Consider the following 23,018-nt stretch of genomic DNA (forward strand, 5'->3'; position numbering starts at 1 on the left):
CCTGTATTTCAGACATAAGGAAGTGGATGGCAACACATTTTCTACTTGTAAACTCGGACAAAACAGAAACGATTGTTCTAGGTCCCAAGAAACAAAGAGATCTTCTGTTGAATCTGACAATTAATCTTGACGGTTGTACAGTCGTCTCAAATAAAACTGTGAAAGACCTCGGACTCTACTCTGGACCCTGATCTCTCTTTTGACGAACATATCAAGACTGTTTCAAGGACAGCTTTTTTCCATCTTCGTAACATCGTAGCAAAAATCTGGAACTTTTTGGCCAAAAAGGATGCAGAAAAGTTAATCCATGCTTTTGTCACTTCTAGATTAGACTACTGCAATGCTCTACTTTCCGGCTACCCAGGTAAAGCACTAAATAAACTTAAGTTAGTGCTAAACACGGCTGATAGAATCTTGACTAGAACCCCAAAATTTTATCATATTACTCCAATGCTAGCCTGGCTTCCTGTTAGGGCAAGGGCTGATTTCAAGGTTTTACTGCTAACCTACAAAGCATTACATGGGCTTGCTCCTACCCATCCTGCCGTACATACGCTATAGTCACAAGACGCAGGCCTCCTTATTGTCCCTAGAATTTCTAAGCAAACAGCTGGAGGCAGGGCTTTCTCCTATAGAGCTCCATTATTATGGAATGGTCTGCCTATCCATGTGAGATCGGTCTCAACCTTTAAGTCTTTACTGAAGACTCATCTCTTCATTAGGTCCTATGATTGAGTGTTGTCTGGCCCAGGGATGTGAAGGTGAACGGAAAGGCACTGGAGCGACGAACCACCCTTGCTGTCTCTGCCTGGCCGGTTCCCCTCTCTCCACCAGGATTCTTTGCCTCTAACCTTATTACGGGGGCTGAGTCACAGGCTTACTGGTGCTCTTCCATCCCGTCCCTAGGAGGGGTGCGTCACCTGAGTGGGTTGAGTCACTGACGTGATTTTCCTGTCCGGTTTTGAGCCCCGCTCGGGTTCGTGCCGTGGGGGAGATCTTCGTGGGCTATACTCGGCCTTGTCTCAGGGAAGTAAGTTGGTGGTTGAATATATCCCTCTAGTGGTGTGGGGGCGGTGCTTTGGAAAAGTGGGTGGGGTTATATCCTGCCTGGTTGGCCTTGTCCAGGGGTTTCGTCGGATGGGGACACAGTGTCTCCTGACCCCTCCTGTCTCAGCCTCCAGTATTTATGCTGCAATAGTTTGTGTTGGGGGGGCTAGTGTCAGTCTGTTATATCTGGAGTATTTCTCCTGTCTTATCCGGTGTCCTGTGTGAATTTAAGTCCCTCCTCTCCCTCCCCTGATGACTCCTTGCTGTCCCCAGTCCACCTGGTTGTGCTGCTGCTCCAGTTTCAACTGTTCTGCCTGCGGCTATGGAACCCTGACCTGTTCACTGGACGTGCTACCTTGTCCCGGACCTGCTGTTTTCGACTTGTCCCGGACCTGCTGTTTTCGACTATTTAAAGCCAACTGACATTTACTCCTGAGGTGCTGACCTGTTGCACCCTCTACAACCACTGTGATTATTATTTGACCCTGCTGGTCATCTATGAACGTTTGAACATCTTGGCCATGTACTGTTATATTCTCCAGAAGAGAACTGAAGAGAGAAGAGAACTGGCCACCCCTCAGAGCCTGGTTCCTCTCCAGGTCTCCGCTTTTCTAGGGAGGTTTTCCAAGCCACCGTGCTTCTACATCTGCATTGCTTGCTGTTTGGGGTTTAAGGCTGGGTTTCTGTACAGCACTTTGTGACATCGACTGACGTAAAAAGGGCTTTATAATAACATTTGATTGATTGATTGACTGACCTTAAGGTTGCGGAAAACCAGATTGCATACCACAGAGAATACTATAGACATCAAGAAAGCCAGTCAGTTGATTATTGACAAGTTTTTCCAACACTTTTGATAAACCTTGGCTGCCTTCCAAGCAATGGGAACCTCCCCAAAGAGGAGAGAAAGGTTAAAAAGGTCAGAGATCGGCTTGGCGATGATAGGGGCAGTAATCTTAAATAGGAAATGTTCTAAACCATCTATACCAGTTTCAGGAGCTCCTTTATCACCTCGGACTCAGTGACCGCCTGCAGGGAGAAACTTTGTAGTGGGGCAGTGGAAAAAGAGGGAGGAGCATCGGGGATAGGCACATTAGAAGGGGTGGGAGATGAGGAAATGTTGGACCCTTTCTTATTGGTCTATTAACTAAGGCAGGCCAAAACGCGATCGCACCAAAACAGTATTTTACACAAAAAATGTCATTATCATAATTTTTATAATTTCACAGTATTATTCCAACGACATAGTGTGGAAATATATATACAGTAAAACACAGCAAAATCGAGTTTTTGACTGCACTAGGCCTTTAATTGAATAGAAAATCCTCAGATTGGCAGGCATTGACCGGCAGCAAGCTAACATAGTGGCATGGGACATATACATCCTCCACATACTGTGTGTGCGTCCCAAGTAGCACCCTAATGCCGATATAGTGCAGTACTTTTGACCAGAGCCTGAGATACTATATTTGGAATAGGGTGCCATTCGGCACTCACACACGGTCTGATTAATACAGCTAATGTAACACCTGCCCCATGGAGGTAGGATATAATGAAGATGGAATGGGGGAGGGGGGAGAGAGAGAGAGAGAGAATCACTACCTCATCACAGTACTGATGAGCCCTCTCCGTTACCCTTCAAAACACCGGAGCCCAAGCTGTTACCGCCGGGACCTCACAGAATTACAAGACACTTCTGTGAGCCACCTCATTTATCATGTTCTCTTCTCTGCTCTCTCTCTCTCCCCTCCGTCGCTCTTCTTCTCCCCCCTCTCACTCGGAACCTAGTACACAAATGAGCCATCCAATTACGTCAGATGGCTTTGCTAGCCTAGTGGAGCACACTTCCTCCCTCTAAAAATCGCTCGCTCTAATAAACTCTGAAAAGACCCTGAGGGGGTACTGGGTCCCTCTCATTTCACCTCTCTCTCTGAGTTTGAGAGGAGCTTATTTTCATAAGAGATGAATAGTCTACTGACTGAGGTGCACACTGTACTGCTCTCTGAGTTTAAATCATAAGACCAGGATGAGGAGAGTTTAAATTAGGTACTGATTGACAGCAACTAGTCATTGGCTTGGTGATTAGTTTAGAAGTTTATTTTTTAAATTTCACCTTTATTTACCTAGAAAAGTCAGTTAAGAACTAATTCTTATTTACAATGACGGCCTACCCAAAGCCAAACCTGCACGACGCTGGGCCAATTGTACGCCGCCCTATCACGGCCGTATTTGATACAGCCTAGATTTGAACCAGGGTCTGTAGTGCTGAGATGCAGTGCCTTAGACCGCTGTGCTAATCGGGAGCCCCAATGTTCTAGTGTAGTAAGTAAACAACATGTGGATGCTGCTGAGGGGTTTAGGGGTTTATCTAGGGAGGCAGAGGGGCCTTTAAAGCCATTATCTATGGAGGGAGAGGGGCCTTTAAAGCCATTATCTATGGAGGGAGAGGGGCCTTTAAAGCCATTATCTAGGGAGGCAGAGGGGCCTTTAAAGCCATTATCTATGGAGGCAGAGGGGCCTTTAAAGCCATTATCTATGGAGGGAGAGGGGCCTTTAAAGCCATTATCTATGGAGGCAGAGGGGCCTTGAAAGCCATTATCTATGGAGGCAGAGGGGCCTTTAAAGCCATTATCTATGGAGGGAGAGGGGCCTTTAAAGCCATTATCTATGGAGGCAGAGGGGCCTTTAAAGCCATTATCTAGGGAGGCAGAGGGGCCTTTAAAGCCATTATCTAGGGAGGCAGAGGGGCCTTTAAAGCCATTATCTAGGGAGGCAGAGGGGCCTTTAAAGCCATTATCTAGGGAGGGAGAGGGGCCTTTAAAGCCATTATCTAGGGAGGGAGAGGGGCCTTTAAAGCCATTATCTAGGGAGGGAGAGGGGCCTTTAAAGCCATTATCTAGGGAGGCAGAGGGGCCTTTAAAGCCATTATCTATGGAGGGAGAGGGGCCTTTAAAGCCATTATCTAGGGAGGCAGAGGGGCCTCCTCTCCTGTGTTGTCTTGGATGTGTGCTTAGGGTCGTTGTCCTGTTGGAAGGTGAACCTTCGCCCCAGTCTGAGGTTCTGACCACTCTGGAGCAGGATTTCATCAAGAATCTCTCTGTACTTTGCTCCGTTCATCTTTCCCTCGACCCTGACTAGTCTCCCAGTCCCTGCCACTGAAAAACATCCCTACAACATGATGCTGCCACCACCATGCTTCACAGTAGGGATGGTGCCTGGTTTCCTCCTGAGGTGACACTTGGCATTCAGGCCAAAGAGTAGAATCCTGGTTTCATCAGACCAGAGAATCTTGCTTCTCATGGGAGACAGGATCGAGGCAAAGATGAAAGGAGGAAAGTACAGTGAGATCCTTGATGAAAACCTGCTCCAGAGCGCTCAGACTGGGGCGAAGATTCACCTTCCAACAGGACAGCGACCCTAAGCACACAGCCAAGACAACACAGGAGTGGCTTCAGAAAAAGTCTCTGAATGTCCTTGAAGTGGCACAGCCAGAGCTTGGACTTGAACCAAAACATCAAAACCAAACCAAAACATCTCTAGAGAGTCCTGAAAATAGCTGTGCAGCAACGCTCCCCATCCAACCTGACAGAATGGGAGAAACTCCCCAAATACAGATGTGCCGAGCTTGTAGCATCATACCCAAGAAGACTTGAGGCTGTAATCGCTGCAAAAGGTGCTTCAACAAAGTATTGAGTAAAGGGTTTGAATACTTGTGATATATTTCAGTTTTTGCTTTGTCATTATAGGGTATTGTGTGTAGATTGATGAGGGGAAAAAAGGCTGAAACGTAACAAAATGTGGAAAAAGTCAAAGGGGTCTGAATACTTTCTGAAGACACCTCTATACAACTTTACGGAGATCTCAAATAAAAATTCTGACAGCCAGCTGACGGGCGGACGGATAAAAGTAACAGACAGACCAACGGACAGAAAGACAGCCAGCCAGCCAGCTGACGGACGGACGGATAAAAGTAACAGACAGACCAACGGACAGAAAGACAGCCAGCCAGCCAGCTGACGGGCGGACGGATAAAAGGAACAGACAGACCAACGGACAGAAAGACAGCCAGCCAGAGAGATGTACTCACAGGCGTGCAGGGAGAAGTGTTTACGTTCTGCGGGTGCTGCAGCAGGGTCTCCTGGGTGTACTGTGGGGGTTTGGGGGAGCACTGCTGCAGCCGGAGAGGTCTCTCCTTCCCCCAGGAGGTGCTGGATGGAGTGCAGCTGAAAGCACGGATCAGACAACAGCACTGAAGCCGCACGCGACACCCTGAAGAGACACAGAGAGGACACGTTAAAACAAACTCTCACCAAAGCCAAAGAACTAGTGTACTGTCATTGGTCAGACTCCGCAGTGTTCCGTTATGGAACGTTTCAACATCGAGAACACTCAAGGTGTTTCTGAACACCACTTCCTATCACACAGTGTATCAGAACTTGAAAGATGAATCTCAGCCAAGACAGGACACATCTTTCATATAACCCCAGTGTGACTTCTTGTTCCTGTGAAGACTTCCTGGGAAAATAGTAACAACCACATGTCATGCTGGCTTTTTAATAAGTCCTGTCAGCCGACGTTGCACACTCTCAGAGCTCACCATCTTCTGCTTCTCCTCCTCGGCTGGTCTATGCAGCGTTCAATCACTGGTCTCGACATTCACTCCCTGTTCTCGTTCCCTGCGGTGCTTCTCAGTACCAGACTATTTCTCTCTCACACACACGTTTATTCCCAGAGGCGCTTCTCAATACTATACTACTTCACACATCTTTTATTATTTTATATGGACTTTTGACAAGACCAGACGCACACAGTCATACAGCTAGCTACTCACACAGCCGTACAGCTAGCTACTCACACAGCCGTACAGCTAGCTACTCACACAGTCTTACAGCTAGCTACACACACAGCCGTACAGCTAGCTACTCACACAGCCGTACAGCTAGCTACTCACACAGCCGTACAGCTAGCTACTCACAGCCGTACAGCTAGCTACTCACACAGCCGTACAGCAAGCTACTCACACAGCCATACAGCTAGCTACTCACACAACCATACAGCTAGCTACTCACACAGCCGTACAGCTAGCTACACACACAGCCATACAGCTAGCTACACACACAGCCATACAGCTAGCTACACACACAGCCGTACAGCTAGCTACACACCCAGCCATACAGCTAGCTACACACAGCTATACAGTTAGCTACACACACAGTCATACAGTTAGCTACACACACAGTCATACAGCTAGCTACACACACAGCCATACAGCTAGCTACACACACAGTCTTACAGCTAGCTACACACACAGCCGTACAGCTAGGTACTCACACAGCCATACAGCTAGCTACACACACAGTCATACAGCTAGCTACACACACAGTCATACAGCTAGCTACACACACAGCCATACAGCTAGCTACACACACAGTCATACAGCTAGCTACACAGTCATACAGCTAGCTACGCACACAGTCATACAGCTAGCTACACACACAGCCATACAGCTAGCTACACACACAGTCATACAGCTAGCTACTCACACAGCCATACAGCTAGCTACACACACAGTCATACAGCCAGTACCCAGTACTGGCACTGTGTCCATGATGCAAGCACTGGAAATAGATGATGTAGACTAGACAACAGGATAGTTCAAAGCTTTTCTGTTTGTATAGTTCCCATGATAACTTCTAACTATTCCCCAAGAAAACACGACATTAATATTCCACAGATGGGGAGGAAGCTGACAGGGAAGTAGAGGGAATACGACAAGTGTAGTTTCCTCTGTGCAGGAATAAGGGAGTAGGAGTGAGGTGGAATACACACACAGTAACTGAATGCCTGGTAGCATGGCCGGAGGATGAGACTGAGGCAGGACCAGTCCTGTCAATGTGACTCAGAGACACACACACAGACAGGTCAGAGAGCGGGACATGATGTTGGGCTGGGCTGAATACAGTACTTTACTATATACCGGTATTGAAGCACGGACCAGTTTGTATTTTTACTTTACTTTCTATAACGGTATTTCAATGTTTGAGTATTTAAATGTGATACGCAACTTCAGCGTGTGTAATGTCATTTTTATTGTTTATTTTTTTATAGTTTACTCGTTATCTACTTGAGTCGTCTTTCTCCCTTCTGCTGCGTACCGCTTCCCACACCAAGCCCTGCCCCCCCCCCCGTCACTCAAGGAGAGAGCGTTTTGCTCGACCACGGAGTCACAAGCACTTGACTTGCCGTTCGCTCTGCAGTCTACATGGTCAAAAAGATGCAATGAGATATTGGTGAGAAAAAAAACAATGCCGTTTTCCACAAGCCTTCTATAATTACACTTCTAGTTTGTGTATCTTACTGTCCCGCTAGTTTGTATTTTCTGAACAAGTTGTGGTTCCTACCCTGGTCAATAATCCCTCCCTGGCTTATTCATTCATTGTCACGTCAAACAACAATGTATTCACTGCCCACTATATTCTATTCCAACTATAGAATTAGAATAAATCAGTCTATTTCCATAATTCCACAACATTTCCCCAATTAACTAAGACGATACTTTTTGCCCATATCATGCAGCCCTGCGAGGCACAGTGTGGAAATTATACCAAAAGTGTGGTAAATGTAGACATTTTAGAAAACGGACCGTATAAAACAATCAGAATGAAGAAAGGCCTATTGAAATGACTTATAACTACTCATTAAGCATATTTAGAACTTTCATTATTGAAAAAATATATATATTATAAAAAAAAATAAAAAAAAGTGAAAAATATCATATATGATATTTGGGCCATATCGCCCAGCCCTAACACGATGGGTAAAAACAGTCAGATATCATTAGCCAAATGCACCACACCTGGGTGTTGTGCCTCGGTTAACAGATGGCAGAGGGATATAAGGAGCCAGGGAGAGACAGACCAGTGAAACACAAACATTGTAAATACCACCAATATTTATCTTTCCCTACTATTTACACCACAACTATTTGCACATTGCTAAAACACAGTATGTAGCTGATAATATAACACTTAAAATGTCTAATCTTTTATTTATTTTTTACCTTTGTGAGTGAAACGTTTTATGTTCATTTCTAAGTTTTTGTTTCTTCTCACTTTTGTTGGTTTATTTCACTTACTTTGGCAATTTGCTAATAAAACCCCTTTGAATTGAATTGAGAGACAGTGGGGAGGGGAAGAGGAGAGAGGAGAGAGAGGGAGAAAGGAAAGTGGATAGGGGAGAGCGACAAGAGAAGGGGAGATGGCAAGAGAGAAAGGAAAAGAGAGCGAGAGGTATGGATGGGGAGGTGGTGGTATATGTGTGTGGGTGATTTCCAAAAGGCACACACACACATCATGGCCTGCTGAGCAGAAAGGCCCACACCAGAGCACCACATGTGCCTCACAGGCTCAAAACAACCTCAACAACACTACTTCTAACACACACACACACACACACACACACACACACACACACACACACACACACACACACACACACACACACACACACACACACACACACACACACACACACACACACACCATCAGGGAGTTAGAGTAGCTCTATAAACACATTTCATCAAACCCCCAAAAACAACTAAATGAGAGGAGCTCTAAACAGCAGTCAGGGCAGCTAACAACTCAACCCTCCTACACACCTACACCCATCCACCCTCCTCAGACCAGCCTACACACCACACCTTCTACAGGGCAGCTAACAACTCAACCCTCCTACACACCACACCTTCTACAGGGCAGCTAACAACTCAACCCTCCTACACACCTTCTACACCCATCCACCCTCCTCAGACCAGCCTACACACCTTCTACACCCATCCACCCTCCTCAGACTAGCCTACACACCACACCTACACCCATCAACCCTCCTCAGACTAGCCTACACACCACACCTACACCCATCAACCCTCCTCAGACCAGCCTACACACCTTCTACACCCATCCACCCTCCTCAGACCAGCCTACACACCACACCTACACCCATCCACCCTCCTCAGACCAGCCTACACACCACACCTACACCCATCAACCCTCCTCAGACTAGCCTACACACCACACCTACACCCACACCCATCCACCCTCCTCAGACTAGCCTACACACCACACCTACACCCATCAACCCTCCTCAGACTAGCCTACACACCTTCTACACCCATCCACCCTCCTCAGACCAGCCTACACACCACACCTACACCCATCAACCCTCCTCAGACTAGCCTACACACCACACCTACAACCATCAACCCTCCTCAGACCAGCCTACACACCACACCTACAACCATCAACCCTCAGACCAGCCTACACACTACACCTTCTACAACCATCAACCCTCCTCAGACCAGCCTACACACCACACCTACAACCACCAACCCTCCTCAGACCAGCCTACACACCACACCTACAACCATCAACCCTCCTCAGACCAGCCTAAACACTACACCTTCTACAGCCATCAACCCTCCTCAGACCAGCCTACACACCACACCTACAACCATCAACCCTCCTCAGACCAGCCTACACACCACACCTACAACCATCAACCCTCCTCAGACCAGCCTACACACCACACCTACAACCATCAACCCTCAGACCAGCCTACACACTACACCTTCTACAACCATCAACCCTCCTCAGACCAGCCTACACACCACACCTACAACCACCAACCCTCCTCAGACCAGCCTACACACCACACCTACAACCATCAACCCTCCTCAGACCAGCCTAAACACTACACCTTCTACAGCCATCAACCCTCCTCAGACCAGCCTACACACCACACCTACAACCATCAACCCTCCTCAGACCAGCCTACACACCACACCTACAACCATCAACCCTCCTCAGACCAGCCTACACACCACACCTACAACAATCAACCCTCCTCAGACCAGCCTACACACCACACCTACAACCATCAACCCTCCTCAGACCAGCCTACACACCACACCTACAACCATCAACCCTCCTCAGACCAGCCTAAACACTACACCTTCTACAGCCATCAACCCTCCTCAGACCAGCCTACACACCACACCTACAACCATCAACCCTCCTCAGACCAGCCTACACACCACACCTACAACCATCAACCCTCCTCAGACCAGCCTACACACCACACCTACAACAATCAACCCTCCTCAGACCAGCCTACACACCACACCTACAACCATCAACCCTCCTCAGACCAGCCTACACACCACACCTACAACCATCAACCCTCCTCAGACCAGCCTACACACCACACCTACAACCATCAACCCTCCTCAGACCAGCCTAAACACTACACCTTCTACAGCCATCAACCCTCCTCAGACCAGCCTACACACCACACCTACAACCATCAACCCTCCTCAGACCAGCCTACACACTACACCAACAACCATCAACCCTCCTCAGACCAGCCTAAACACTACACCTTCTACAGCCATCAACCCTTCTCAGACCAGCCTACACACTACACCTACAACCATCAAACCTCCTCAGACCAGCCTACACACTACACCAACAACCATCAACCCTCAGACCAGCCTACACACACCACACCTACAACCATCAACCCTCCTCAGACCAGCCTACACACCACACCTACAACCATCAACCCTCAGACCAGCCTACACACCACACCTACAACCATCAACCCTCCTCAGACCAGCCTACACACTACACCTACAACCATCAACCCTCCTCAGACCAGCCTTCACACTACACCTACAACCATCAACCCTCCTCAGACCAGCCTACACACCACACCTACAACCATCAACCCTCCTCAGACCAGCCTTCACACTACACCTACAACCATCAACCCTCCTCAGACCAGCCTACACACCACACCTACAACCATCAACCCTCCTCAGACCAGCCTTCACACTACACCTACAACCATCAACCCTCCTCAGACCAGCCTTCACACACCACACCTACAACCATCAACCCTCCTCAGACCAGCCTACACACACCACACCTACAACCATCAACCCTCCTCAGACCAGCCTACACACACTACACCTACAACCATCAACCCTCCTCAGACCAGCCTACACACCACACCTACAACCATCAACCCTCCTCAGACCAGCCTTCACACTACACCTTCTACAACCAACAACCCGCTTATCCTCAGTAGACTAGCCCAGGGATTTTCAAACCTCTCCCCGTGACCCCCCAGATGTTTCACAATTGTGTCGTAGCCCTGAACTCTCTCACCTGATTCATCTAGTCAAGGGCTTGATGATTTTGTTGACCAGTTGAATCAGGTGTGCGCTAGCTGTGAAATAATTCACACACAGCAGGTGTTTGAGCCATGGTGTCAGTTCTCTATGGATACATCACAGAGACATCATGTCTATTTGTAGCGTCGAGACCCCAACAACCCCCTGTAGCTACAGGGTAACTCACACACACACACACACACACACACACACACACCTCTGACTCCTCCTTCTAGCAAGGCCACTTCAGACGTAGGGAGCAGAGTGGACCCTCAAGGCTGTCTGTCTGGCTTGGCACTCTGAGAAGGGAAATCGATTTCTCCTTTCATTCCAAATTAGGTGATGATGTGTGCGATAGGTATCAGATTAAAAAAAGGCATATTCAGTGACGCAATATCTCAGTATAACTAAACCTGAGTCGTTGATTAGTCAAAGATCTCAGTATAACTGAACACGAGTCGTTGATTAGTCAAAGATCTCAGTATAACTGAACCCGAGTCGTTGATTAGTCAAAGATCTCAGTATAACTGAACCTGAGTCGTTGATTAGTCAAAGATCTCATTATAACTAAACCGAGTCGTTGATTAGTCAAAGATCTAAGTATAACTGAACCTGAGTCGTTGATTAGTCAAAGATCTCAGTATAGCTGAACCTGAGTCATTGATTAGTCAAAGATCTCAGTATAACTGAACCTGAGTCGTTGCTTAGTCAAAGATCTCATTATAACTGAACCTGAGTCGTTGATTAGTCAAAGATCTCAGTATAACTAAACCTGAGTCGTTGATTAGTCAAAGATCTCAGTATAACTGAACCTGAGTCGTTGATTAGTCAAAGATCTCAGTATAACTAAACCTGAGTCGTTGATTAGTCAAAGATCTCAGTATAACTGAACCTGAGTCGTTGATTAGTCAAAGATCTCGGTATAACTAAACCTGAGTCGTTGATTAGTCAAAGATCTCAGTATAGCTGAACCTGAGTTGTTGATTAGTCAAAGATCTCAGTATAGCTGAAACTGAGTCATTGATTAGTCAAAGATCTAAGTATAACTGAACCTGAGTCGTTGATTAGTCAAAGATCTCAGTATAGCTGAACCTGAGTCATTGATTAGTCAAAGATCTCAGTATAACTGAACCTGAGTCGTTGATTAGTCAAAGATCTCAGTATAACTAAACCTGAGTCGTTGATTAGTCAAAGGTCTCAGTATAACTAAACCTGAGTCGTTGATCAATCAATCAAGTATATTTTATATAGCCCTTCGTACATCAGCTAATATCTCGAAGTGCTGTACAGAAACCCAGCCTAAAACCCCAAACAGCAAACAATGCAGGTGTAGAAGCACGGTGGCTAGGAAAAACTCCCTAGAAAGGCCAAACTGAACCTGAGTCTTTGATTAGTCAAAGATCTCAGTATAACTGAACCAGAGTTGTTGATTAGTCAAAGTCAAGAGGGAGGATAGTGGAGGGGATTCAAATAGATTCCTTCCCTCCCTCCATCTCTCATCTCGTTCTCCCCCATCACTCCTCCCCTTGTGCTTCCTTTTAGTAGCAGCTTCATGTTATGGGTATGCTTGTCACCAGCAGGGAATGGGGAGTTTGTCAGGATCGAAAGGAGCAAAGCCCATGTAAAAAGGTAGAGCAAAACCTGCCTCCGTCTTCTGAAAAACGAACCCGGGGACAGAGTTTTGTTACGCACATTGTAATGCCAAAGACACACCAGAGTGGCTTTCCAAGACGTGTTGAGTGTTCCTGACTGGTACATTCTCAGTCCTGACTTTAATTTGCTTGAAAATCAGACAAGGTTTGAATACCGCTTCTCATTCATTATTTAGAGCCAGCACACAAACACAATGTTTCGTTCTGGGTTGATGGTGCCGGAGGGAATGGCGTCCGTTTTCTCTCTCGTCATCCCCCTCCATCTCTCCTCCCCCAACTCCATCTCTCCTCCCCCAACTCCATCTCTCCTCCCCCCAACTCCATCTCTCCTCCCCCCAACTCCATCTCTCCTCCCCCCAACTCCATCTCTCCTCCCCCCAACTCCATCTCTCCTCCCCCCAACTCCATCTCTCCTCCCCCCAACTCCATCTCTCCTCCCCCAACTCCATCTCTCCTCCTCCAACGCCATCTCTCCTCCTCCAACGCCATCTCTCCTCCTCCAACGCCATCTCTGCATGTTGGTCATTCCTTCCATCTGGTGATTAACATGTCTTCTCAGAGAGAGAGAGTGATACTTGAGTGCAGCCTACAGTAGATCAATGGGCCCAAAAAAATAGATAATTGTTGGTAGGATAAAAGAGACCATTGTTGGTAGGATAAAAACAGATAATTGTTGGTAGGATAAAAGAGACCATTGTTGGTAAGATAAAAACAGATAATTGTTGGTAAGATAAAAACAGATAATTGTTGGTAGGATAAAAGAGACCATTGTTGGTAAGATAAAAACAGATAATTGTTGGTAGGATAAAAGAGACCATTGTTGGTAAGATAAAAATTGATAATTGTTGGTAGGATAAAAGAGACCATTGTTGGTAAGATAAAAACAGATAATTGTTGGTAGGATAAAAGAGACCATTGTTGGTAAGATAAAAATTGATAATTGTTGGTAGGATAAAAGGGACCATTGTTGGTAAGATAAAAACAGATAATTGTTGGTAGGATAAAAGAGACCATTGTTGGTAAGATAAAAACAGATAATTGTTGGTAGGATAAAAGAGACCATTGTTGGTAAGATAAAAACAGATAATTGTTGGTAGGATAAAAGAGACCATTGTTGGTAAGATAAAAACAGATAATTGTTGGTAGGATAAAAGAGACCATTGTTGGTAAGATAAAAACAGATAATTGTTGGTAGGATAAAAGAGACCATTGTTGGTAAGATAAAAACAGATAATTGTTGGTTGGATAAAAACATTGATAATTGTTGGTAGAATAGTAACACACAGGGAGGTCATGTGTCAGCCATGTCACGCCCGCGCACACGTTACAGACGTTAACAGACCTTTATGAAAGAGGGAGCTAAAAAATGACTTAAATGTAAATGGAAGATAAATCCCCTTCAGTGTCTGTACTACGGTCTGTTCAAATCAAAGTTTATTGGACACGTGCAAACGGTACAGTGAAACGCTTACTTGCTAACTCAACAATGCAGTACAACATCAATCAAGAATCAAATGGCAAATATAAAAGTCAAAACAGAACAAGTAGTAATAAAACTAGTATGGGAAGTATATATATATATATTATAGTGTATATTCTATGTCAAATTATGAAGACAGCCATGGTATATCAGACCGTATACCATGGGCATGACAAAACATTTATTTTTACTGCTCTAATAACATTGGTAACCAGTTTATAAAAGCAATAAGGCACCTCTGGGGTTTGTGATATATGGCCGTTATACCACGGCTAAGGGCTGTGTCCAGGAACTCTGTGTTGTGCGTAACAGGCCTTAGCTGTGGTATATTGGCCATATACCAAACCCCAGAGGCTCCTTATTGGTTAAGTAGCCAAAAGTGAGTAACGTAAAATGACTTGTGCCTGTACTGCTGTCTGTATTGTCTGTCTGTACTGCAGTATATTGGCAGTGAAGCTGGAGGTGACAGCCCAGACTGGCTGTACTGCAGTATATTGGCAGTGAAGCTGGAGGTGACAGCTCAGACTGGCTGTACTGCAGTATATTGGCAGTAAAGCTGGAGGTGACAGCTCAGACTGGCTGTACTCCAGTATGCTGGAGGTGACAGCCCAGACTGGCTATACTCCAGTATATTGGCAGTGAAGTTGGAGGTGAAATCTCAGACTGTCTGTACTCCAGTATATTGGCAGTGAAGCTGGAGGTGACATCTCAGACTGAAGGTACTCCAGTATATTGGCAGTGAAGCTGGAGGTGACAGCCCAGACTGGCTGTACTGCAGTATATTGGCAGTGAAGCTGGAGGTGACAGCCCAGACTGGCTGTACTGCAGTATATTGGCAGTGAAGCTGGAGGTGACATCTCAGACTGTCTGTACTCCAGTATATTGGCAGTGAAGCTTTGTGGTGACAGCTCAGACGGTCTGTACTGCAGTATTTTGGCAGTGAAGCTGGAGGTGACATCTCAGACTGTCTGTACTGCAGTATATTGGCAGTGAAGCTGGAGGTGACATCTCAGACTGTCTGTACTGCAGAATATTGGCAGTGAAGCTGGAGGTGACAGCCCAGACTGTCTGTACTCCAGTATATTGGCAGTGAAGCTGGAGGTGACAGCTCAGACTGTCTGTACTCCAGTATATTGGCAGTTTAGCTGGAGGTGACAGCCCAGACTGGCTGTACTGCAGTATATTGGCAGTGAAGCTGGAGGTGACAGCCCAGACTGGCTGTACTGCAGTATATTGGCAGTGAAGCTTTGTGGTGACAGCTGAGATTGTCTGTACTCCAGTATATTGGCAGTGAAGCTGGAGGTGACAGCTCAGACTGTCTCTACTGCAGCATATTGGCAGTGAAGCTGGAGGTGACAGCTCAGACTGTCTGTACTGCAGTATATTGGCAGTAAAGCTGGAGGTGACAGCTCAGACTGTTTGTACTGCAGTATATTGGCAGTGAAGCTGGAGGTGACAGCTCAGACTGTCTATACTGCATTATATTGGCAGTGAAGCTGGAGGTGACAGCTCAGACTGTCTATACTGCATTATATTGGCAGTGAAGCTGGAGGTGAAATCTCAGACTGTCTGTACTCCAGTATATTGGCAGTGAAGCTGGAGGTGACATCTCAGACTGAAGGTACTCCAGTATATTGGCAGTGAAGCTGGAGGTGACAGCCCAGACTGGCTGTACTGCAGTATATTGGCAGTGAAGCTTTGTGGTGACAGCTCAGACGGTCTGTACTGCAGTATTTTGGCAGTGAAGCTGGAGGTGACATCTCAGACTGTCTGTACTGCAGTATATTGGCAGTGAAGCTGGAGGTGACATCTCAGACTGTCTGTACTGTAGAATATTGGCAGTGAAGCTGGAGGTGACAGCCCAGACTGTCTGTACTCCAGTATATTGGCAGTGAAGCTGGAGGTGACAGCTCAGACTGCCTGTACTCCAGTATATTGGCAGTGAAGCTTTGTGGTGACAGCTCAGACGGTCTGTACTGCAGTATTTTGGCAGTGAAGCTGGAGGTGACATCTCAGACTGTCTGTACTGCAGTATATTGGCAGTGAAGCTGGAGGTGACATCTCAGACTGTCTGTACTGTAGAATATTGGCAGTGAAGCTGGAGGTGACAGCCCAGACTGTCTGTACTCCAGTATATTGGCAGTGAAGCTGGAGGTGACAGCTCAGACTGCCTGTACTCCAGTATATTGGCAGTTTAGCTGGAGGTGACAGCCCAGACTGGCTGTACTGCAGTATATTGGCAGTGAAGCTGGAGGTGACAGCCCAGACTGGCTGTACTGCAGTATATTGGCAGTGAAGCTTTGTGGTGACAGCTGAGATTGTCTGTACTCCAGTATATTGGCAGTGAAGCTGGAGGTGACAGCTCAGACTGTCTCTACTGCAGCATATTGGCAGTGAAGCTGGAGGTGACAGCTCAGACTGTCTGTACTGCAGTATATTGGCAGTAAAGCTGGAGGTGACAGCTCAGACTGTTTGTACTGCAGTATATTGGCAGTGAAGCTGGAGGTGACAGCTCAGACTGTCTATACTGCATTATATTGGCAGTGAAGCTGGAGGTGACACCTCAGACTGTCTATACTGCATTATATTGGCAGTGAAGCTGGGGGTGACAGCTCAGACTGTCTGTACTGCAGTGTATTGGCAGTGAAGCTGGAGGTGACATCTCAGACTGTCTATTTTCTCTCTCTAGCTTTTCTTCTATTGTCACAGAAGCTTCATGTTCTTTTTCAGACAAGATTATCTATTTTAACTCACCTAGTTTGGTTGTTTCTGCCCTTCTGTAAGCATAGAGTTTGGTCTTCAAACGCCTTTGAGGCGGGGATTATAGGGCATGTTATTCCAGATTATCAAAGGAGTCCAACGATGAGAACAATACGGTGGATACCATCCGCGTACACACACACACACACACACACACACACACACACACACACACACACACACACACACACACACACACACACACACACACACACACACACACACACACACACACACACACACACACACACACACACACACACACACACACACACACACACACACACACACGTCATATTGTTCTCATCATTGGACTCCTTTGATACACAAATACACACCAATATGACATCACATCAGCACATTTGACACACACACACACAAACAATGACACATCACATCAGCACATTTGACACACACACACACACACACACACACAGATATCCCATCAGCACATTTGACACACACACACACACACACACACAATATGCCACGTCCCATCAGCACGACTAGACCGTAACCTTCTCTGTTGTCAGATTGTAGCAGACCAGCAGACAAAAGACACGGTTTCTCATTCTCAGAATAACAACAAAAGAAGATTGATTTATGAGAATAAAATGTTCAGAATAATTACCACAGTGAATCGATGTAACAAAAGAGTTTAGAAAACTGTCCATTGTGTACTATGTACTGCCTGCCTGCGTGCGTGTGTGCGTGTGTGCGTGTGTGCGTGTGTGTGTGTGTGTGTGTGTGTGTGTGTGTGTATGGCCTGGAGTCATAAATGTCAAGAAATGCAGTCCTTTGTCAAAGTTGTGTTCTATCAAGACAGGGGCATTGTACTGTATCTCCTTTTAAACTACACAATATACAGCCATTTTAATTAATAAATACCGTACGCATGCACACACACAGATTCTTCATCTACCACCTCTCTATCTTCTACCTCTTCAGCACTTTCAGACAATAACGATTCAACCACTAGGTACACAAACCAGCATTTCATCCAGTATCTCTCTGCATTTCAAGATGTTTCCACCAATGTGTCCCAGACAGAATGAGAGCCCTCAGGGCCTCAGCGTTTAGCTGTAGTAATGAGCACCTTGGAGTCTTCAGAGCTTCCCTAGCCCGGTCTCTGACCCCTCACAGTGTCATCACAAGGAGCAGGCAGAGCCAATCCAGCACCACGTTGATATTTGTTTGCAGGCAAACAGAAAAAGGTATTATTAACCCTAGGGGTTCCTCTCTCCGTCTGCTTCCTCTTCTCTGTCTCCATCTCTCGCTCTCTGTCTCCATCGATCATATCTATCTCTCTCTCGGCTTCATTTCTTCTACTCATTGTTTTGTTTTTGTACGATGGGGAATTGGAAGGCCGAGGGACCAGGTTTCTACAACAATGACCTTTAGGACGGATGACAAAATGCATGGAGATCTTCTGTGACATTTCATTGGTAGGAAGCTTAGTGCGGCTATTGAACCAGAGAGGAAGACTGGCAAGGAACAAATCATACAAAATAGTCCCACAAGCATTATTTATCAACAGCCAGAGAATGTGACAGAATACAAATACCAGTACTGTGTTGTTGCCATCCTTCAAACAGTGTCTTTTCATTTCTGTCCAGGTGCCTGAGCTAAAAGGAGCGATTACATTTGCCTGATGTTCTGGAACTACTGTATGTATACACTGTAGGTAAACACTGTATGTATACACTGTAGGTAAACACTATGCACTACAGTGCATTCGGAAAGTATTCAGACCCCTTGAACTTTTCCACATGTTACGTTACAGCCTTATTCTAAAATAGATTTTTTTCTGCTCATCAGTCTACAAATAATAGCCAATAATGACATCACAATACCCCATAATGACATCACAATACCCCATAATGACATCACAATACCCCATAATGACATCACAGTTAGAGGTCGACCGATTAATCGGAATGGCCGATTAATTAGGGCCGATTTCAAGTTTTCATAACAATCGGAAATCGGTAATTTTGGACGCCGATTTTGCTGTTTCTTAAAAATAAAAAAAATACACATTTTTTTAACTAGGCAAGTCAGTTAAGAACACATTCTTATTTTCAATGACGGTCTAGGAACAGTTGGTTAACTGCCTTGTTCAGGGGCAGAACGACAGATTTTTACCTTGTGAGCTCAGGGATTCGATCTTGCAACCTTACGGTTAACTAGTCCAACGCTCTAACCACCTGCCTCACGAGGAGCCCGCCTGTTACGCGAATGCAGTAAGAAACCAAGGTAAGTTGCTAGCTAGCATTAAACTTATCTTATAAAAAACAATCAATCAATCATAATCAATAGTTAACTACACATGGTTGATGATATTACTAGTTTATCTAGCGTGTCCTGCGTTGCATATAATCGATGCAGTGCGCATTGTGGTGGAAAAATGTTCTCAGAAATATAACTCTTACAAGAACTTGTGAATTCAATATAGACTTTAATACAAAGTAGCAAAAATGAGCCCTTCCATGGAAGGACCCTATCACAAACGTAACAGAGCCGAGCCCCTCCATGGAAAGAGACTCAATTATCATATTACAGAGTCCTGCCTTTATAGGACTTCTGTCTTTGCGTAACGTATAGAGTCCCCTCCCTCTATATGAAAATAGCTTCCCTTGACCTTTCTCCATTATTTTCTTTTCATCTCAGAGCTTGCTTGTTAACGCCCACATCTGCTTTCAGTTAGGTTACAATGGTGGCAGGACCATTTCATCTCCTAAAATAATATATTTATTATGCCTATACTCCATCTGTTGGTCAGTTGGCTGGCACTCTCCTTTGTGTGTCCCTCTGACTTTGGTATGTCCGGCTGTCCTATGGGCCTATGTCTTTGGCCTTTGTACTTCACTCATCAGAGCTAGCAGATGCACCATGTGTCATCTTCTCCTCCTGTGGTCTGTTCACGCTTCTTTAGTATTACATCTGTCCATATATGTAACATTAACTCCCGCAGCATTCGCGAAAAAGGACTGCCGTTGCTCCAACGTGTACCTAACCATAAACATCAATGCTTTTATTAAAATCAATACACAGAAGTATATATTTTTAAACCTGCATATTTAGCTAAAATAAATCAGGGTTAGCAGGCAATATTAACCAGGTGAAATTGAGTCACTTCTCTTGCGTTCATTGCACGTAGAGTCAGGGTATATGCAGCAGTTTGGGCCGCCAGGCTCGTTGCAAACTAATTTGCCTGAATATTACATAATTATGACATAACATTGAAGGTTGTGCAATGTAACAGGAATATTTAGACTTAGGGATGCCACCCGTTAGATAAAATACGTAACGGTTCCGTATTTCACTGACAGAATAAACATTTTGTTTTCGAGATGATAGTTTCCGGATTCGACCATATTAATGACCTAAGGCTCGTATTTCTGTGTGTTATTATGTTATAATTAAGTCTATGATTTGATAGAGCAATGGTAGTGCATTTTGAAAGCAGCTCTTCGCAATGCTTCAAGCATTGAGCTGTTTATGACTTCAAGCCTATCAACTCCCGAGATTAGGCTGGTGTAACCGATGTGAAATGGCTAGCTAGTTAGCGGGGTGCGCGCTAATAGCGTTTCAAACGTCACTCGCTCTGAGACTTGGAGTAGTTGTTCCCCTTGCTCTGCATGGGTAACGCTGCTTCGAGGGTGGCTGTTGTCGATGTGTTCCTGGTTCGAGCCCAGGTAGCGGCGAGGAGAGGGATGGAAGCTATACTGTTACACTTGCAATACTAAAGTGCCTATAAGAACATCCAATAGTCAAAGGTATATGAAATACAAATCGTATAGAGAGAAATAGTCCTATAGTTTCTATAATAACTACAACCTAAAACTTCTTACCTGGCAATATTGAAGACTCATGTTAAAAGGAAGCACCAGCTTTCATATGTTCTCATGTTCTGAGCAAGGAACTTAAACGTTAGCCTTCTTACATGGCACATATTGCACTTTTACTTTCTTCTCCAACACTTTGTTTTTGCATTATTTAAACCAAATTGAACATGTTTCATTATTTATTTGAGGCTAAATTGATTTTATCGATGTATTATATTAAGTTAAAATAAGTGTTCATTCAGTATTGTTGTAATTGTCATTATTACAAATACGTTTTTTTAATTTTTTTAATATTTTTTTTAAATCGGCCGGTTAATCGGTATCGGCTTTTTTGGTCCTCCAATAATCGGTATTGGTGTTGAAAAATCATAATTGGTCGACCTTTAATCACAATACCCCATAATGAAATAGCGAATGTTTTTTTAGAAACTTCTGCACATTTATTACAAATAAAAACAGTAATACCTTATTTACATAAGTATTCAGACCCTTTGCTATGAGACTCGAAATTGAGCTCAGGTGCATCCTGTTTCCATTGATCATCCTTGAGATGTTTCTACAACTTGACTGGAGTCCACCTGTGGTAAATTGAATTGATTGGACATGATTTGGAAAGGCACACACACCTGTCTATATAAAGGTCCCACAGTTGACAGTGTATGTCAGAGCAAAAACCAAGCCATGAGGTTGAAGGAATTGTCCATAGAGCTGCGAGACAGGATTGTGTCGATGCACAGATCTGGGGAAGGGTACCAAAACATTTCTGCAGCATTGAAGGTCCCCAAGAACATGGGGAAAAAAATAGAAAAAGTTTTAATGGAAGAAGTGAGTGATGACCATGAAAAACACCAGACTGATGGCTATAACTGAGCTCAGCAAGTATATTATTCTTCTGCTTTTATCTAGCTCTATTTGGGACATTTTATCTTGCCTCGCTAAACTTGCTAGCTTGGTCGGTAATCAATCTTCCCGACGACATCTGCGATGTTGTAAACGATAAACATCTGATTACGTGTTTGTTAACTTCCACAAGCTGCGTTTGAAGTTACCATGTGATCGTATCCACTACAAGGTTAAACAAGGATTCTGACGAGGAACTGCACTTCGCAGATGGGGAAAAAAACGCCTATAGTTCCTCTTCCTTTCTGTCTTCCTCTAATCTGTCTATTCTCACAAGGTCCCTAAGAAGAACCAGTCCAGGACGATTCGTCTGTAATATCGTCTCTCCCCCCAGCCCTTTAGCCTGTAAACCAGGGGTGTCAAACTCATTTCACGGAGGACCGAGTGTCAATGGGTTTTCGGGTTTTTCTTTTCTAGTGACTTTAATTAAGTATACGGGTGGAGAGAAAACCCACAGACACTCGGTCCTCCGTGGAATTATTTTGATATGTGTATTAAAGGGATACTTTGGGATTTTGGCAATGAAGCCCTTCTTCTACTTTCCCCAGAGTCAGACCCTTCATTTACTGTCTACAACATGTCAGGATCTGGAGGTCTCCCTCTGATGATAACGTACAAGCCTCACAGCATGCTTACATCTGTTCACGTTTGTGTGTGTGTGTAGGTGTAGGTGTGTGTGTAGGTGTAGGTGTGTGTAGGTGTGTGTGTGTGTAGGTGTGTGTTGGTGTCTCAGACCCATGGGGGAGGCTGTAGCTACATAGCTAAGTGCTGTGTGACAGACAGCACTCACACAAGACATTAGACTTTATTTTCCTAAGAGAAACCAACGCACTGAGGATGATAATGAAGGTTCACCTCCCTCACAGCAGCACTCAGAGATACACACACACACACACACACACACACACACACACACACACACACACACACACACTTTTAAAGAGCAAACAAGTTCTTCGGCATACGCAAACAGACGGGCAAATTCATATGTAAATGCTATGATGATAATTCATATTACTGGGGAGAGACACACAGTTGGAGGGGGGGGGGGACACAGGTAGAAGGGGGGGGGCACACACAGGTGGGGGGAGAGAGGTGGA

General features: G+C 45.2%; 1 protein-coding gene across 2 annotated transcripts in view; it reads right to left on the minus strand.

Annotated features, from left to right (window-relative positions):
* rnf123 (ring finger protein 123) overlaps positions 1–23,018 on the minus strand; it is a 283,644-nt gene that overhangs the window by 50,951 nt on the left and 209,675 nt on the right. For both annotated transcript variants that reach the window (XR_011667296.1, XM_071336894.1), the window contains exon 35: positions 5,135–5,316. Coding sequence is in view for 1 of the 2 variants with exons in the window: in XM_071336894.1 (XP_071192995.1) it covers positions 5,135–5,316 (182 nt within the window). In the remaining variant the exon portion in view is untranslated. The remainder of the gene's footprint in view (positions 1–5,134; positions 5,317–23,018) is intronic.

The sequence above is a fragment of the Salvelinus alpinus genome, chromosome 12 (assembly GCF_045679555.1).
Source record: "Salvelinus alpinus chromosome 12, SLU_Salpinus.1, whole genome shotgun sequence".
NCBI classification, from domain to species: Eukaryota; Metazoa; Chordata; class Actinopteri; order Salmoniformes; family Salmonidae; genus Salvelinus; species Salvelinus alpinus.